General features: G+C 36.0%; 1 protein-coding gene across 5 annotated transcripts; it reads right to left on the reverse strand.

The window, feature by feature from the left end:
- Positions 1-2484: 2484 nt before the first annotated feature.
- On the reverse strand, positions 2485-14727 carry LOC108205227 (DNA (cytosine-5)-methyltransferase 1B). 5 transcript variants are annotated; one of them, XM_017375092.2, is made up of 15 exons: positions 14402-14727; positions 13270-13354; positions 12543-12575; positions 11190-11274; positions 8275-9736; positions 6385-7879; positions 6058-6222; positions 5743-5947; positions 5534-5645; positions 5092-5239; positions 4795-4992; positions 4176-4454; positions 3933-4094; positions 3325-3543; positions 2485-2862 (listed from the first exon to the last, which is right to left on the reverse strand). In XM_017375092.2, the coding sequence occupies exons 5-15, from the start codon at positions 9732-9734 to the stop codon at positions 2722-2724; spliced, it is 4584 nt and encodes a 1527-aa protein (XP_017230581.1). In that variant the 5' UTR covers positions 9735-9736; positions 11190-11274; positions 12543-12575; positions 13270-13354; positions 14402-14727; the 3' UTR covers positions 2485-2721. The 5 variants fall into 5 exon arrangements, with proteins under 5 accessions (XP_017230581.1, XP_017230580.1, XP_017230579.1 ...); XM_017375091.2 differs by lacking the exon at positions 13270-13354; XM_017375090.2 differs by lacking the exon at positions 12543-12575.

Here is a 14727-nt window from a genome sequence, read left to right on the forward strand (position 1 = left end):
TGGCTCCCGTCAACCGCCATTAATATAACTACATTAACTCCTAAAAATTAAAAATAAATGACAAGAGGGTAGTTGTAGTTTTCAAAAATTGCAAAATAGTGGCTTGACTTCAAAAATAGCAGAATAGTGGCAGCCAATTATTTGCAATTTTTAAAAACTTTAGGCACCGTCTGGTCATTTATTCTTAAATTTTTAGAGTTAATGAAGCTACGTTGACGGTGCTTGACGGGAGCCACTTATTAAAAGACGAAAATAAACTTCAGCCATTATATTGCTATTTTTGAAGTCCAGCCAACTTCTTACAAATTTTGAAAAACTCCGGCCACCCTTTTGTCATTTCCTATAAATAATAATAAGTTAACGGCACTTGGATACTCATTAAAAATATTTCTCCTTTTTAACACTAGTCTGGTTAAGAAACGAAGAACCTGACTCCTTAAAAAAGAAGAATCTTATGATATAATATCTAAAAATTAGCTTCATGAGATTATTATAACATTTGGACGAAGGTATTATAAAACAATCAAACAAATAAAAAAATAATTGTAGTATTATCATATAATATTATAATGTCTTAAGTTTAAAGAAATAATGTACTTATCCTGATGAGTTGGACTCCTTGGAGTTTTTTTTTTTTTTATGATTTGAAGACCTAATTTAACACCGTTGGATTGAAAATAAAATGAACGTCAGATTTGCAGGACACATGTCTTGAGTTATCTACTAAAAAAACTGGATAATTATACCATATACAAGATCGTAGTTCTGTAATAGACACGATCACGATCAATAAACAACATTGAATTTCATGTTATTAGTTCTCTTGTTCTCCTAAAATCACTCCTTTATTTCAATTGCAAAACAGCGAAACATTTTATACGGTATAGAAAAAGAAGTGCAGCACCCCATTTTATACGCTCATCTTTTAACCACTAAATGATAGATACAATATAAATATTCTGTACGAAACCAACAACATATATAAGTATCCTGTATTTATAATTATAAAAGAAAATCATATCAACCGCTAGATTATAATTGGATGGAAGGCTGAAATGAAGTACTCCAATACTCCAAGGATTTAAGGTCTCCATAGAATTTAGACCTATCTTGATATAATAATCCTTTTAAATAAATATCATCTAAGAGTATTAGGTTAAATCATCACTGAACTACTTCAAAATTTGTAGTTTGGTCAACAACTCAGAAAAAGATAATTCGATCTAGCACTTAAATTATTAAAACATTTTAATTTAATCATGACTCTCGTTAGAGTGTAACATTATATATTTGTTAGAGATTTTTTTTCCTCATACGATAAAAAGTAAGGAAAAAAAATATATATTAGAAACTTTAATCTTACATATAATAAAAATAAAGTAGTTGTATATGTATAAATGCGAGAAAAGGTTTGGATATCATACATTAGAGTTAAAATGTCGAAAATATCAAATTGTTAAAATATGGCCTCGTGTACCACGATATGACACTTGATCATATAGCGTTAGGTTTGTAAGAATAAATGACGACACAATATATCGTTTTATGCGATTTGTTGTGGGATTTGTTGTATAGGCTTTAATTTTAAACATTAGATAAGTAACGTTACCTCATAACACTACATTATCTGCATTAAGGTTCTAGGGTTTGTAGGGTTTTTTCCTCTGGGTTTGGGCTTTAAAAAAGGTAAACACTGTTGTGTAGCACTTATGTTTTTAAAAGAAAAAAAAAATCGTAAATACTAAACGTTCTAACGTTATAAGGTGATATTTGCGGTCATAGTTTTTGGATGTGATATTTGAAACAAAATTGTTTGAAATTGTAATAAAGAGAGCCAACATTCAATAAATGTTATACGTTAAAAATTAAGAGTCCCCGGGCTCTAGGACTGTTTGGACTGTTATTCGGAGCCCTCTTCTCTTCGTAACACTTGTTGTTTAGTTCTTGCATTTTTAGCCTTAACTATATTGTTCTTGCGTTTAGCCCTTAATTATTTGATTATTGCAATTAAATCATTAGGTATTAATTTTACATTTTAATCCTTACCTGTTTTTTTTTTTTCATAGTCGTTAATTGTTTTATCCAAATACCTTTACAAGTATTGCCCTCTGTAAATGTATTTTGTAGCAAGACTTCTCGTGATTTCTTGGGATGCATGGCGAGTAAAAAGAAAGAGAGATGCAGGCTTCTGGATCACAATTTATCATTTAATTTGACGCTGTATATATTGTTTAGCAGCCAGCAAGAATATCATATGTAGATTTTAGTTAACAGCATGCAATAACACAGTTTATCGTTCACAACATTGACATTCTGTTGAAAGTTGTGCTCGACGCCTCGACACGATGGTCAAGTGTCATGTAAGACCTTTTACACAATGTTATTTAGAGTCTGCTGGATGCTGAAAACTTGTGCACTTTGGTACTGACCAATGTATACTGGTCAGTGAGCATGATGAATGATAAAATGATTGAGGCAGTGAGGTGCCAAAAAGGAATTCTGTTGCCAAATTCTCTCAGTCTTTGCTACAATTGTTTTTCCTCACTATGAGATCAACACTATGATCTAGGTACATACAAAACCTTTATAGATGCACATGGGCAGACTATATGTATAGCTGATAGACAACAAAAGATTACAAAATAGTTTGATTTGTCATACAGAAGCAAGATTGAGTAATAAACTGGAGAACATATAACAGAAATGCACATCAGAGCAAGTTTACTTGGTTGAACTTTTAATTTCCATTGCCTCCTTCAGCTTCCTCCCCAGCGCAAAAGCCAAAGGAGGAGGGACCGCATTTCCAATCTGCCTGTGCTTGTGGTGTATGTTTCCAGCAAACTTATAGTCATCTCGAAAACCCTACACGCGCATCAATGAAGAGCTTAAAATAATGACATCTAGAGCTATTTAGCAACTGATAAATGGTACATTGCAGGTAAATATTATGTTGCCCTTAACATATTACAAACGATAAATTCTTTTTTCTTAAGGAAAGTCTTTGGTTAGTACTTACTACACTATCATTATTGGTAACAAACTAATGGTAATTGGGTTACTAATCTTTGATGCACCCAGCTAGGAAGCAAGCAGTAGATCAGATATCTTAAAATAGAAAGAATGTAGGTTAATGTCACCACTCAACTACAAATAATTACCACCTAACTTCAAAGGAATTCTTGATGATTTCATGAGATATTTTATTAAATTTGCATTGCCAAATGAAGTTCATACAATCAAAACAACCATAATAACAAAAACGCTCCTTTATAACAAGCAAAACTTCAATAAAAGAAGAACAAAAGATGAAGAAACAAGCCTTACTTGAGAGCGAGCACATTCGCGAACAGTGAGTATCCTGTCCTGATCAGGGTGAAAGCACATCCCAACCTTGCCCATTGGTTGTGGGTCTGTAACAGATGTCGGAAAATTACCTTCCCAGTCCAATCTCCCAAACAGGCCCTTCCACTGGTTATGCCTTTTCGCTGTGTTTGGCAAGCACCAGGGAATTAAATCAACGATCTGTCCACTTGTTAATCTAACCTGCCAATAACAAACAAACCATGAATATGAGTTGACTACTCAGCTATTACAATATTGCAGTATACAAATCCAAAAAAAAAAACTATACATCCAGCATAGCAGTAAGACCCATGAAATCAAACTAAGAACACGAAATTGGAGCACTGAACACAGCTTCTGTCCGCGTATTGCGCTGGATGAAGTAAATTATAACCAGCACGCAATGCGTGGCTCATTTATTATGCGGCCCCTTATGGCTAATACATTCATTTAAAGCCATTTGACATTGTAAATCACGCAATACGCGAACTTCTTTGCTCATAAAATAATAGTCTGTGAACCCAACTAGTTTCTCACAGAAAATATTAAATTAACATATTCATGTAAATGAACAGTTAAAGAGAAGTTACCTTCTCGTCGGGGAGGTCACGCCAGTCAGCCCCTGGACGTTTGGGAATTCTCTGGCAACGCATGTAATTCAACTCATTCATTTCTTTCGATATATGATCACTTAAGACCAATGATTCTCCTCGGATCCTTTTTTGAAACCAAGAGACAGGTTCATTTTCATACTGTCAAATGCAATATAAATAATAGTCATGTAAACAACAATATAGAATTACAAGCAGAACAGCTTATAGAAGACTCTTAACCTCCATTGTTGGTGTTGAAGCCCCATTTCCAACAGCAGGAAGGTCTCCAATTGCATCCTTAACAGTTATTGCACGAAATGGGGCACCACTAGCAGTGCTTCGTGCAGCAGCATACTGCACACCTTTGCTCAATGCAATCTTCAGTTCAGGACCAGCAAAAACGTGCATTGGTTCTGGCCACTCAGGTAGGATCTCTTCAGGGGAGGCTGCCCATATAAATGCACGTTTCCGGCTTTGGGCAACGCCATAAGCCCCAGCTTCTAGTATCCCAAACCTTACCTAAAAACATAAACAAGTGGCAATTACTTTTAACAGTTCCATCTTTGTCTAGAGACCTATAATATGTGAATAGAAGCATCTTCCAAATTCAATCATGCTGAAGGTGTCAGGAGCTGTCAAAGCTCTCAACAAGATTAGTTTTAACATAACTTTAATGCTTCACATCTCTGAAACTTGTAGCTAATTCCGGCTGATTATTGTGTGTTATTATACAAAGATCCTTGGCGTTCAGGGGAAGATTTCATTAATAGGATCTCCTCATATGCAAACATCTCAACGTGGAGCAGTTTTATAAGCAATATGTGAGAATACATACAATCACAAAAAGAGAAGTATGTACCTGATAGCCCATTGCAAGCAGGGAAGACAAAGTCAAACGGAATGTCTGTCCCTTGTTGAAGGATACGAAGTTTCTTACATTTTCCAGAAGGAAAAACCTGGGCCGAAAGTATTCCACATAAGACAAGAAAGCTAAGATCATTTCACATTGGACCTTACTCCAAGTGCTTTGATTGAACCTGTTCATCCCAGAGAAACCCTGATAGATGGTGTCAAGTACAAACCTTAAACATCTACCTCAATGACATTACTCAGATAAGCTCAACTGTGCAAAATTAATCAAGATAATTCCGTTCACCTGACATGGAGGCCCTCCATTTATGAAATCTACCTGTCCAGGCCTCGGTAATTTTTTAATTTCAGTTTCATCAAGTTCTGCTGCCATCTCAGCAGCATCAGAAGTGGAGATGCAGTCATCTTCATCACCATATGCAGTCATAATTGCCCTGCATTGTAATCCATAGATAAGTATTAAAAGTGGAAACAAGATAAGGTAGCAACTATTGACCTGAATGACACTAGACAATAAATATATAAGAGATTCAAAAGGCCTAAAATCGTATTAACTCTGAATAGTAGATATGTCACATTCTTCCTTCCAGAGTGATAATATGTATCGTTTACAACTTCACATAGTAACAATAAACTGATAATATGTTCCTTACAGAGTGAGTTTGTAAATTTTGAAATATTATGGATAATAGTGGGATGGGAAATGCAAGAAATCATAAAGTGCTGACCTTAAGATCACGTTGCAATTGCTAACAACTGTAGATGCATCAGGATGATTAAGTTTAAATGCTTCTCCTGCAGGTTCCTCATACTCAATTGCCCATTTTGTCATTGAAGCACCTGGATATACATACGGTGCATCTCAGTAATAAGGGACCAGGGATTTCCATAACAAACTGAATATTACATGGAGACTGGAGTAGGAATGAATTGATACCTGATCTCTGTAAGCCTTCCGAAAGGCCACCACAACCGGCAAAAATATCCAGTGTAGCCAGACACTTAACTGGATCTGCTTCCTGCTGTCCTTCAATGGAATCAAAACGAGCTTCTCCTTCTATCAATTTTTCTTTCCTCTTTTGAGTTGCAGCATTATTCAACACTTTCTCGCGTGATCCAGTTAGCTTGATATGCTCTGGCAACTGTGAGCAACATGAAGAATGTACATGTTAAATACCAAGTATAATAAACATAACAAAAGAAGCTATTAAAATGCTGCAAAAATTATAGACTGTTGGTAAGGAAATAATACCTGCTTGAGGGCTCCGCTCTGTGGGTCATACAGAAGTTCACAAACGAAAATGTGCTCAAATATGTATGAGCCATCCAGAAATGGCATATCTTGCCTTCTTCTGACATCACATTTTCCTTCTACAACTACTACAGGCACCACAGTTATCTGATCACTGTAATACACCTGCAAAAAGTAATCTTATATAAGTATAATTAGAGTAAGTCCACAATATACTTGCTTTTATGGGTTCAGATCAGTTGCATTATTTTTAGGACATTAGGTAATCTATCAAATTAGCAATTGATTGTTTAAGAACAATGTTAAGATATTTCACTTTACATTTACCTCTCTAATGTCAGAAGTGTATGCATTTTCAGCAGAAACGTCCTCAGGTCTGAAAAACCGCCTGACTTTGATGTTCACATATTCTGGGTTGTCTGAAGCATTGTGGGCCTCAATCTCCAGAAGCTGACAAACAACATAAGCCTGAAGCCCTATGTTCCTGCCACCCTTAAAGAGCTCAATGTCCTTCTTATCAACCATAAAATGACGAGGAGCAACATAGAGGTAGTCAAGTGTATGAAACACAGTTCCCTGGTATCTAAAACTGTCCATGGATTTATCTACCTTAAAGAGTTTTTCTTCTTTTTCAGAATCATTCGTTCTGCAGGACTGGCACACACCCGTACCAAGGCCCATAGAATTAGTAGGTAATGAAAAGAAAGCCCCTCTTTCTGGGCAGTAGAAACTCTTACAAAAGTACTCCAACGGCAAGCCCTTGTTTCTCCTATCCTCTGCTCTTGATCTATCAGCCTTTTCACTATTGGCATTAGCCTTGCGATGTTGATGGCCCCAACTTATCAGTCTGATTTCTACAACCACAGGTTTTGCTATCTCTTCAACTTGAAAGTCCATGCAATTGGTTGTCAAGAAGACCTCCCTATCATTTCCTGTGTTGCCAAGAACAGTCTGGCAAGCCCTGATCATTAATCTTCCGTGAATCCATTTGCTTCCATCAGATTCCTCAAACATGTATTCAACAAAATAAATTGGCTGATGGTCAGCTGAATCTTCTGTATCAACCAGTACAGATCCATTCACAGCAACAACATCACCTCGAACATTAACCTGCTTATAAAGGGCTTTGCCAGCATAAGTTCTTCCAACTATTTCCCCGTCCCATTTGGTTTCAGAGTTTATAAGCAGATGTTTCTTTGATTTCGAGATAGAAGTAAGTTGTCCAGCTTCTAATTTCTCTTCTTCTGAATCTTCAAAATCCTCCTCTCCATTTTCTTCTGCTTCTTCTTCAAGTTCCTCATCTTTATTTGTTTCATGAGTATCCTCCATATCATCTGCCAAATAGTTAGAGTAATACTCTCCCCATATTCTGTTAATCAACCTTGTTGTAGTAGCTGGCATTGCCCTCTTTTTTGAGACTACAGGTTCCATTGCTCCTCTTGGATTCATATTTTTTTCCTTATCTTCGATCTTCCTTTTCTTTACGACTAGCCTTGTATGATTGCGTTCCTCCATTTTGTTTTGAAGTCCACTCAGAAAAGCACACTTTCTAAGATTAGCATCAGGATACTCTGAAAATTGTTGAAGAATTATCTGTCCATGGACCACAATATACCTCTCCACAACTTCTGGATTGTGAGAAATGAACGCAGGGTGATCCTTCTTATATTCAGCGACTCTTTTAATGACCTCTTGAAAAGTAAGTCGTGAAACCCGAGTTTGATCTTTCAACAATTTGATGATACTTATAGAAATCCTAGCAGTTTTCAGCACTGGTTCATACCATGGAGCGTACTGTTCTGCTGGCTTGCCCAATCTGTACCTACAGGAAGCAGAACAGACAGCTATAAACATAGTCCCAAATTTACTGCAACCAAAGCTATAAACATTAGGTTCATATTGATTCTCTTTTCAATTTGAAAAATCAAATAAGAACAATATGCAGTCAGTGGCTTGCTTTCATAAACTGATAACCTTAGTAATCATACTTCGGGATAAAGTATATTGAAAGACAAATTTAAGGAACTATAAATATTCTTTATTTAGAAACTATAAGATCCACTTAGCAGAATAAGAAAGAAACAGATATTAAGTAAGCATGCGTTTATAGAAGTATTTGGAAGCAGACAATACTTCATATAAACTAACGCATTAGTAGAGGAACTTGCGCATGCACGCATTAAAAAGGTTAAAACATTGCCAATATTGTAAACTTACCACCCCATATCTGTTCGTATTGTGATAAACACCATTTCCGACCCGAACTCAATCATCCATTCCTTTATTGCACTCAAAAATACTGGAATGCCGTCTTCGGCATGTAATCCAGAAGAACTTGAAGCAGAGTTACTAGATTCAGCATCCACACTGAATCCACTTCCATCATCATCTGTCATAATACCTGATCCAAAGATTGTTACATCAATATCAGGACATGGCCTCATTGGGATAAGCTCCAAGGATATCAACCGAAAGTCTGAATTGTAGAGTGACCAATTATGTAGCATGCTCCTTGGAAGCTCGTCAGGGTCGTGAATGTCAATGCTGCTGTCACAGATAATGTACTCATCAGTTTCTTGGACAGTGCTTTCATAATATGCTGGAAGTGGATAGTCATTAGCGATCTCAACTTCATTGATTCTGATATAGAACTTGCTGACTGAGTTTGCCTGCCGCTGCCTTCTATTTTGTCTCAAGGATTTCCAGTTTTCCTTTTCCTGTACCAGTTTAGCTAACTTCAAATCTTCTTTTTCCAGTGTTTCATGAGCAGCGTTTATCGGCTGATTAGCACTATGTACTCCATCAGAATGTGAATTTTCAGTCGGTGGAATATTTGCCTTTCTCTGGCTTTCAGCCCGAAGCGCAGAAAGCACGGGAAGTTCATCAAAGTTTTCTCCCTCTAATCCAGTTAGTTGGTCATAAATAAACTCACCCCAAGAAACAATTAATTCTTTGATAGACGAACCACTGGGAAAATTCTTACTCCCACTCATTGAGCGAAGGACTGCAGCAAGTAACTCATCAAGAGTTAGATCAGGACGACCACCATTAGATTTTGATAACCTTTTGTGAACCTCAATACAGGCCCGAGCCTTCTCAAAGAACTGACCATATAGCTTTTTGTAGACATTAGCTGGTTTGCAACAATCATAATCAGCTGTGTCTGTGGATACCCAAATGACGGGTGAGCCATCTTCATATCCAGAAATTGCCCAAGATTCTATCCGTCCAAAGCCATTGCACTGAATTCCATTATCCTTTTCTTTGTCAGAAGTTTCTTCCAAAGGCAAAATGTGACCAGAGATAAAAATATCTTTGACTTCAATCATTTCAACAGGCTGGGGTTCACCATCCGCATTGTGAAAAATGAAGTTTGTCAACCTTCTATTTGGTCGCGGAACATTCACACCAGTGGTTAAACTTATAGCCATAGATTCTTCTTGCACTGTCTGAACTCTGCTTTTCCCGACAAGGTTAGTCTTTTCAGACAAGCGAACTGATTTATTCTTAAAATCAATGCATGCAGCTCTTCTCTTTGGTCTTTTCCTAGAAGTTGAAGTGTCTTCATTGCTGTCTGGTCTTTCTTGTTTTTTAATTTCAGCGGGGACTTTGGAACAATCTGCTGTTTCATCAACAGCCGGACCATTCGTTTTTCTTTGTGTTCTTTTTTTATCCATCCCTGAAAGAATATAGAATTACAGTCTGAATAGGTAATAGAGGATATGATTTACCGTTCATAATAGAATCCCTTACATTATAGAATCACAAATTAAACTACTGATGGAAATATTAAACAGAAAAGAATATAATTATATATTGAATTTAATACAGGAAGAAACTATGAAGTATGTTGTTACTTATTTGTGTAAACGGACATGAAGTGAAAGCATGAAATGACTGGACATAAGAATATAAGGTTTTGCCAAGTAAGGAAATAATATTACTTCTTAGGTCACAATAAATATACTCCCTGCATTACAAAAGAGAAGGTCACAATGTTTCAACTGGGAAAATCTATCACTCAGTGTTCAAAATGGAAAAAAGATCATGATGAACTTGATTTACTTATTAGAGAGTTAGTTACTTGATAAAAAATCTTATAAAGTGGATCATGGGAAGAATATTCTTATCAGTTTAATACTCAAAAAGGGAAGTGAGCATGATCAGATAACATAACTATCTTTAACTTTCAAACTTTTGGTGCAATCCTTGAGTGAACGTTAAAATATTTTATCTCTACCTAGAGAAAAAACAGATAGTACCAAGTAAGAGAGAAGGCAAACAGAACTTGCAGTAGGAAGAGAGGCAAGTATGAGGTGAAGCAAAATTATAGCAGGTAACGGAATCATGAGAAGTTTAACTTTTAAAACTGAGACCGCAAGCTCCATACAGAACTATTGAAAACATAAAGCAGTTAATGTGAAACAGGAACAAAAAGACACTTTTACACCTACTGGCATATGTGAATGCCACATACAGCTTAAATTAGCGCATATCCTTAGTTCCAAAATGAAAAGCACAATGAAGCTGCTGTATACATCATAAGAGGAACATCAGGAAGAAACAGAAGGATCTGTTCAAGTGCAGGAATGGAAAAGAAACAAATCTTATTTATTTTGTGTAGTTGATTTAAACTTTTTGAGGTGAAGAATATACTAATTCGTGTTATACCTAATACCATAGCCATTCTTCCCTATTATTTAGAGTAATTCAGTATTAATTTAAAACAGAATCAAAAACCCTCGAACATTGCATACTGATCGATCACACAGTAGCACAACATTGCAACGGGGCACACAAATCAGCATATATAACATCATAGCTGAGAAAATAAATTTAACAAAACAACCAAATTATGTATAAATTTCACTAAATTAGAAAGCTAGGTAACATAAAACAAACTAATCTTATACGAAACTCCAGAATCCAAAATCCAAAATCAAGCATTATATACATCCAGAATCCACGATCCAAACACACATATACTCACATATGTGTACATTAAAATTGCAACCACCGGAAAAAGAACAATTCAGCATTAATCATATAATCGGGCTTAATTCATAATCAAGTACTCTTTAAAATTAAACCACTACATACATAAAACTAAACAATATCAATTTTGATTATACCTTCTTCTTATTCTCAGTTCACACCTCTGAATCTTCCGCGCTTAAACTCTCCCAAGCCTTTTCTGTACTCCCTCACTTTTAAAATCTGTATACATATACACATATATAAGTCTACAACATTCACTTCAGTTAAGATCAGGATTAATTCATATTCAATTCACACTATAACATAAATAAAACACACACACATGCAATTAATCTTCTTCAATACACACTACAACATAATAAAAAGAAACACACACAAACACATGATCTCTACAATTCATGCTAGATCATAAATAATCACATGAAACAAACATACATGATCTGTACTATAATTCACACTACAACATAAATAAAACACAATCACATCAAATAAACACACACACATGCAATCTCTTCTTCAATACACACTGTAACATAATAAAACACAAACACATGATCTCTACAATTCATGCAATAACAGAATTGAGCTCACACACACGATCTGTACTATAATTCACACTACAACATAACTAAACACAATAACATAGAGAGAGAGAGAGAGAGACAGAGAGAGAGATGAGAGGAGAGGGAGAGAAGAGAGAGTGAGGGAGGGAGGGAGGGAGGGAGGGAGCGAGAGAGAGAGAGAGAGAATCTGCACTTCAATTCACAACATAAACAACACAAACACACAAACCTCAATTATACCTCGTTCTAAATTGGCAAACTGTATCTACTTCAGATAAACCCTCCCCAAGCCCTCTCTCTCTCTCTCTCTACTCCTCTGCTCTCTCTCTCTATGTATATCTACAAGTCCACCGAAACGAGTGTATATATAGCACTAATCACACCACGCACGCAGCTTTCGCTCTCTAGAAACAATACGCGTCGCATGGAGAGATGATTATACATATACACGCGTGTGTGTATATAGGCTAGAAAACAAGAGTTACATGCAAATAACACCAAATGCAGTTAGTAGCTAGCACTATCCACCTAAAATCTCCCCTCAGATTTCAATTCCATTTATTTCTGCATCTTTATTTACTGCTATCATCTTTTTTATTATGTACGTTTTCATTTTTAACCGCCCAATCGGATTTTTACCCCTGCCTTTCGAATTGACAAGTGGCGGGAGTGCTGCTTGCTGCCTTTCTCTTGTATCTATCTGCACTTGCTTTAATTGCCTCTCAACTTAATAATATCTCTATTTATTTGCTCAATATCTGTAAGATTATGTAATATTTAATATTTAATTTAATACCATCATATCTCAAGTAGTATTCTTTTATATTTTTTTATATATAGTTTATTTTATTAAGATTTTTTCTAAATAAAAAATCTATTAAATTATTAATTAATAAATCTCGAGATGAGAGAGATGAGACTAACCCGAGCCCAAAGATTTTGATTTTGCTGTAATATCTGTAATGGGAAGGATCTCAATCAGGTATGTATGTGTATGTATATATATGTATGATGCATGCAGGTAAAATTATGAGTGGAATCCTTAAATTATTAATACGATCCTGCTTAAATTACATTTTGTGTGATAAATGTTTGATTTACAAAATATTTGTGATTTTTGGTTTTTGCTAAATTAAGAAATTGTTTTTTCTGTTTCACGTTTCTGGTACATGAGTGTGGCAAGTACACTGAGTTGCAAAAGACTCACAGAAGCCACGAGTATAGGGATGCAGAAACTGATTAAAGTTATAAGCACTTGGTAGAATTACCTTTGTACCCTCGGCGCTGATCAACGAGCTTCCGGGGTTCCTGTTAGCTTATAATTGTAGATTTAAGGGAATTTTTGTGAAGCAAAAGTGAGTTTAAGTGAGTAGTTAAAATGCATGTTGTCGGAGTTTTCGATTGATGCAGGACCCTTATGTAGGTGGACGGATTTGTGATTTCGGTTTATTTAGGGGTGTTTACGACATTTTACGCGTCGACGGACTTTTGTATGTTTTGCATCTTTAGTGATCAGAATGACTGATAGTGTCTGTCTTGATCCAAGTTTTAGTTCCTCTCTGATGATGTTTGTACTTGTGTTTGTGTGCAGTCTTATGAATGCAATTTCTATGTACAAGTTTTTAAATTAGAAGGATCAGGTGATAATTACCTTTGTGCCCTTCATATCGATCGATGACTCCGGTTTTCTCTGACCCGTGGTGGCTCTTAACCTTAGGAGATTTGAGGGAACACCACTGAAATAAGATAATTTTTGGTGAGTTCTTCAACTGCTGTGTTGTTTCCTTTTTCAGATTGACCCTTTGCATTCCGATTTTCGGGTAAATTTGTAATTTTGGATTAGTTTCAGGGTATTGCATTTTGATTTTCGGGTAAATTTGTAATTTTGGATTAGTTTGAGGGTATTTTTGATATTACGTGTCGACCGACTTTCGCCGCTGCTCGACACGTGGGCCGGCACGGTTCTGTATATTCTGCGAATGAGTAATTGAGAATACAAGTTTTAGTTTGTATGATTATGCTGAAACTCATATTTGTTAGCAGCATTTAGTATGTAAGATAAATGTAGTGTTTTTGATTTCAGTAGGGGACGATAGCCTCTTTGCTAATGCTATATATCAATTATAAATTATATTTTCTACGATTTTGCTAATTATGGTTTTCTTATGTTTTCTGGTATATGGGTGTGGCAAGTTCTTTCCCCAGATTCAGTCAGCAGCAAAATGACTCAGAAAGAACCAAGCACATAGTGCTGTAGAAACAGACTAAAACTTAAAGCATTTGATAAATTTACTTTTATGCCCTCAGGTTAGATCGACGACTCCGACTTTCTTTGGACTAGGGTTGCTCTTAACCTATAGTAGATTTAAGGGTATATCGGTGAAACAAGAGTGATTTACAGTGGGAACTTGAAATAGCATGCTACCGGAGTTTTTGATTGAGGCAGGACCCTTGGTATTCCGGTTGCTGAATGAACTTGGTATTTTGGATTAGTCTGAGGGTGTTTACGATATTTTATGCTTTAATGGGCTTTCTTGGCTTGACTTGTGTATGTTCTGTTTTGCTAGTGATTAAATGATTGATGATACAATAATAAATCTGTAGAAATATGTTAAGCCTTATGTTTGTGTGAAGTCTTGTCTATGCACAAGTTTAGCAGTTTTCATGTGTAAAGTGAAAACATCTTTGTTTTCTATAAATTTACATGTATTTGGTGACCAAATGGGTAGTAGATGACAAGTAACTGGTAAGCAACTAAAAGTAGAAGGATCAGACAAATTTACCTTTGTGCCCTCCTTGCCGATCGACGACTCTGGCTTTCTTTGAACCGAGGTTTCTCCTATCCTTTAGGAAATTTGGGGGGGCTTCACTGAAATAAGAGTAGTTTATGGTGAGTTCTTGAAATGGTTGCCGCAGTTTTTAGATTAAGCCTGTACCTTTTTGTAGTCCGATTGTCGGGTAAATTTGTAATTGTCAAAAAGTTCGGGGGGTTTTGTTATTACGTGTCGACCTGTCGATCGACTTTCTCCTCTCTCGACACGTGGCCTTGCACAGTTCTGTATATGTGGTTTCGTCGCTGGTTAGATGATTGATAATACAAGTTTTAACT

Source organism: Daucus carota, chromosome 1, assembly GCF_001625215.2.
Source record: "Daucus carota subsp. sativus chromosome 1, DH1 v3.0, whole genome shotgun sequence".
NCBI classification, from domain to species: Eukaryota; Viridiplantae; Streptophyta; class Magnoliopsida; order Apiales; family Apiaceae; genus Daucus; species Daucus carota.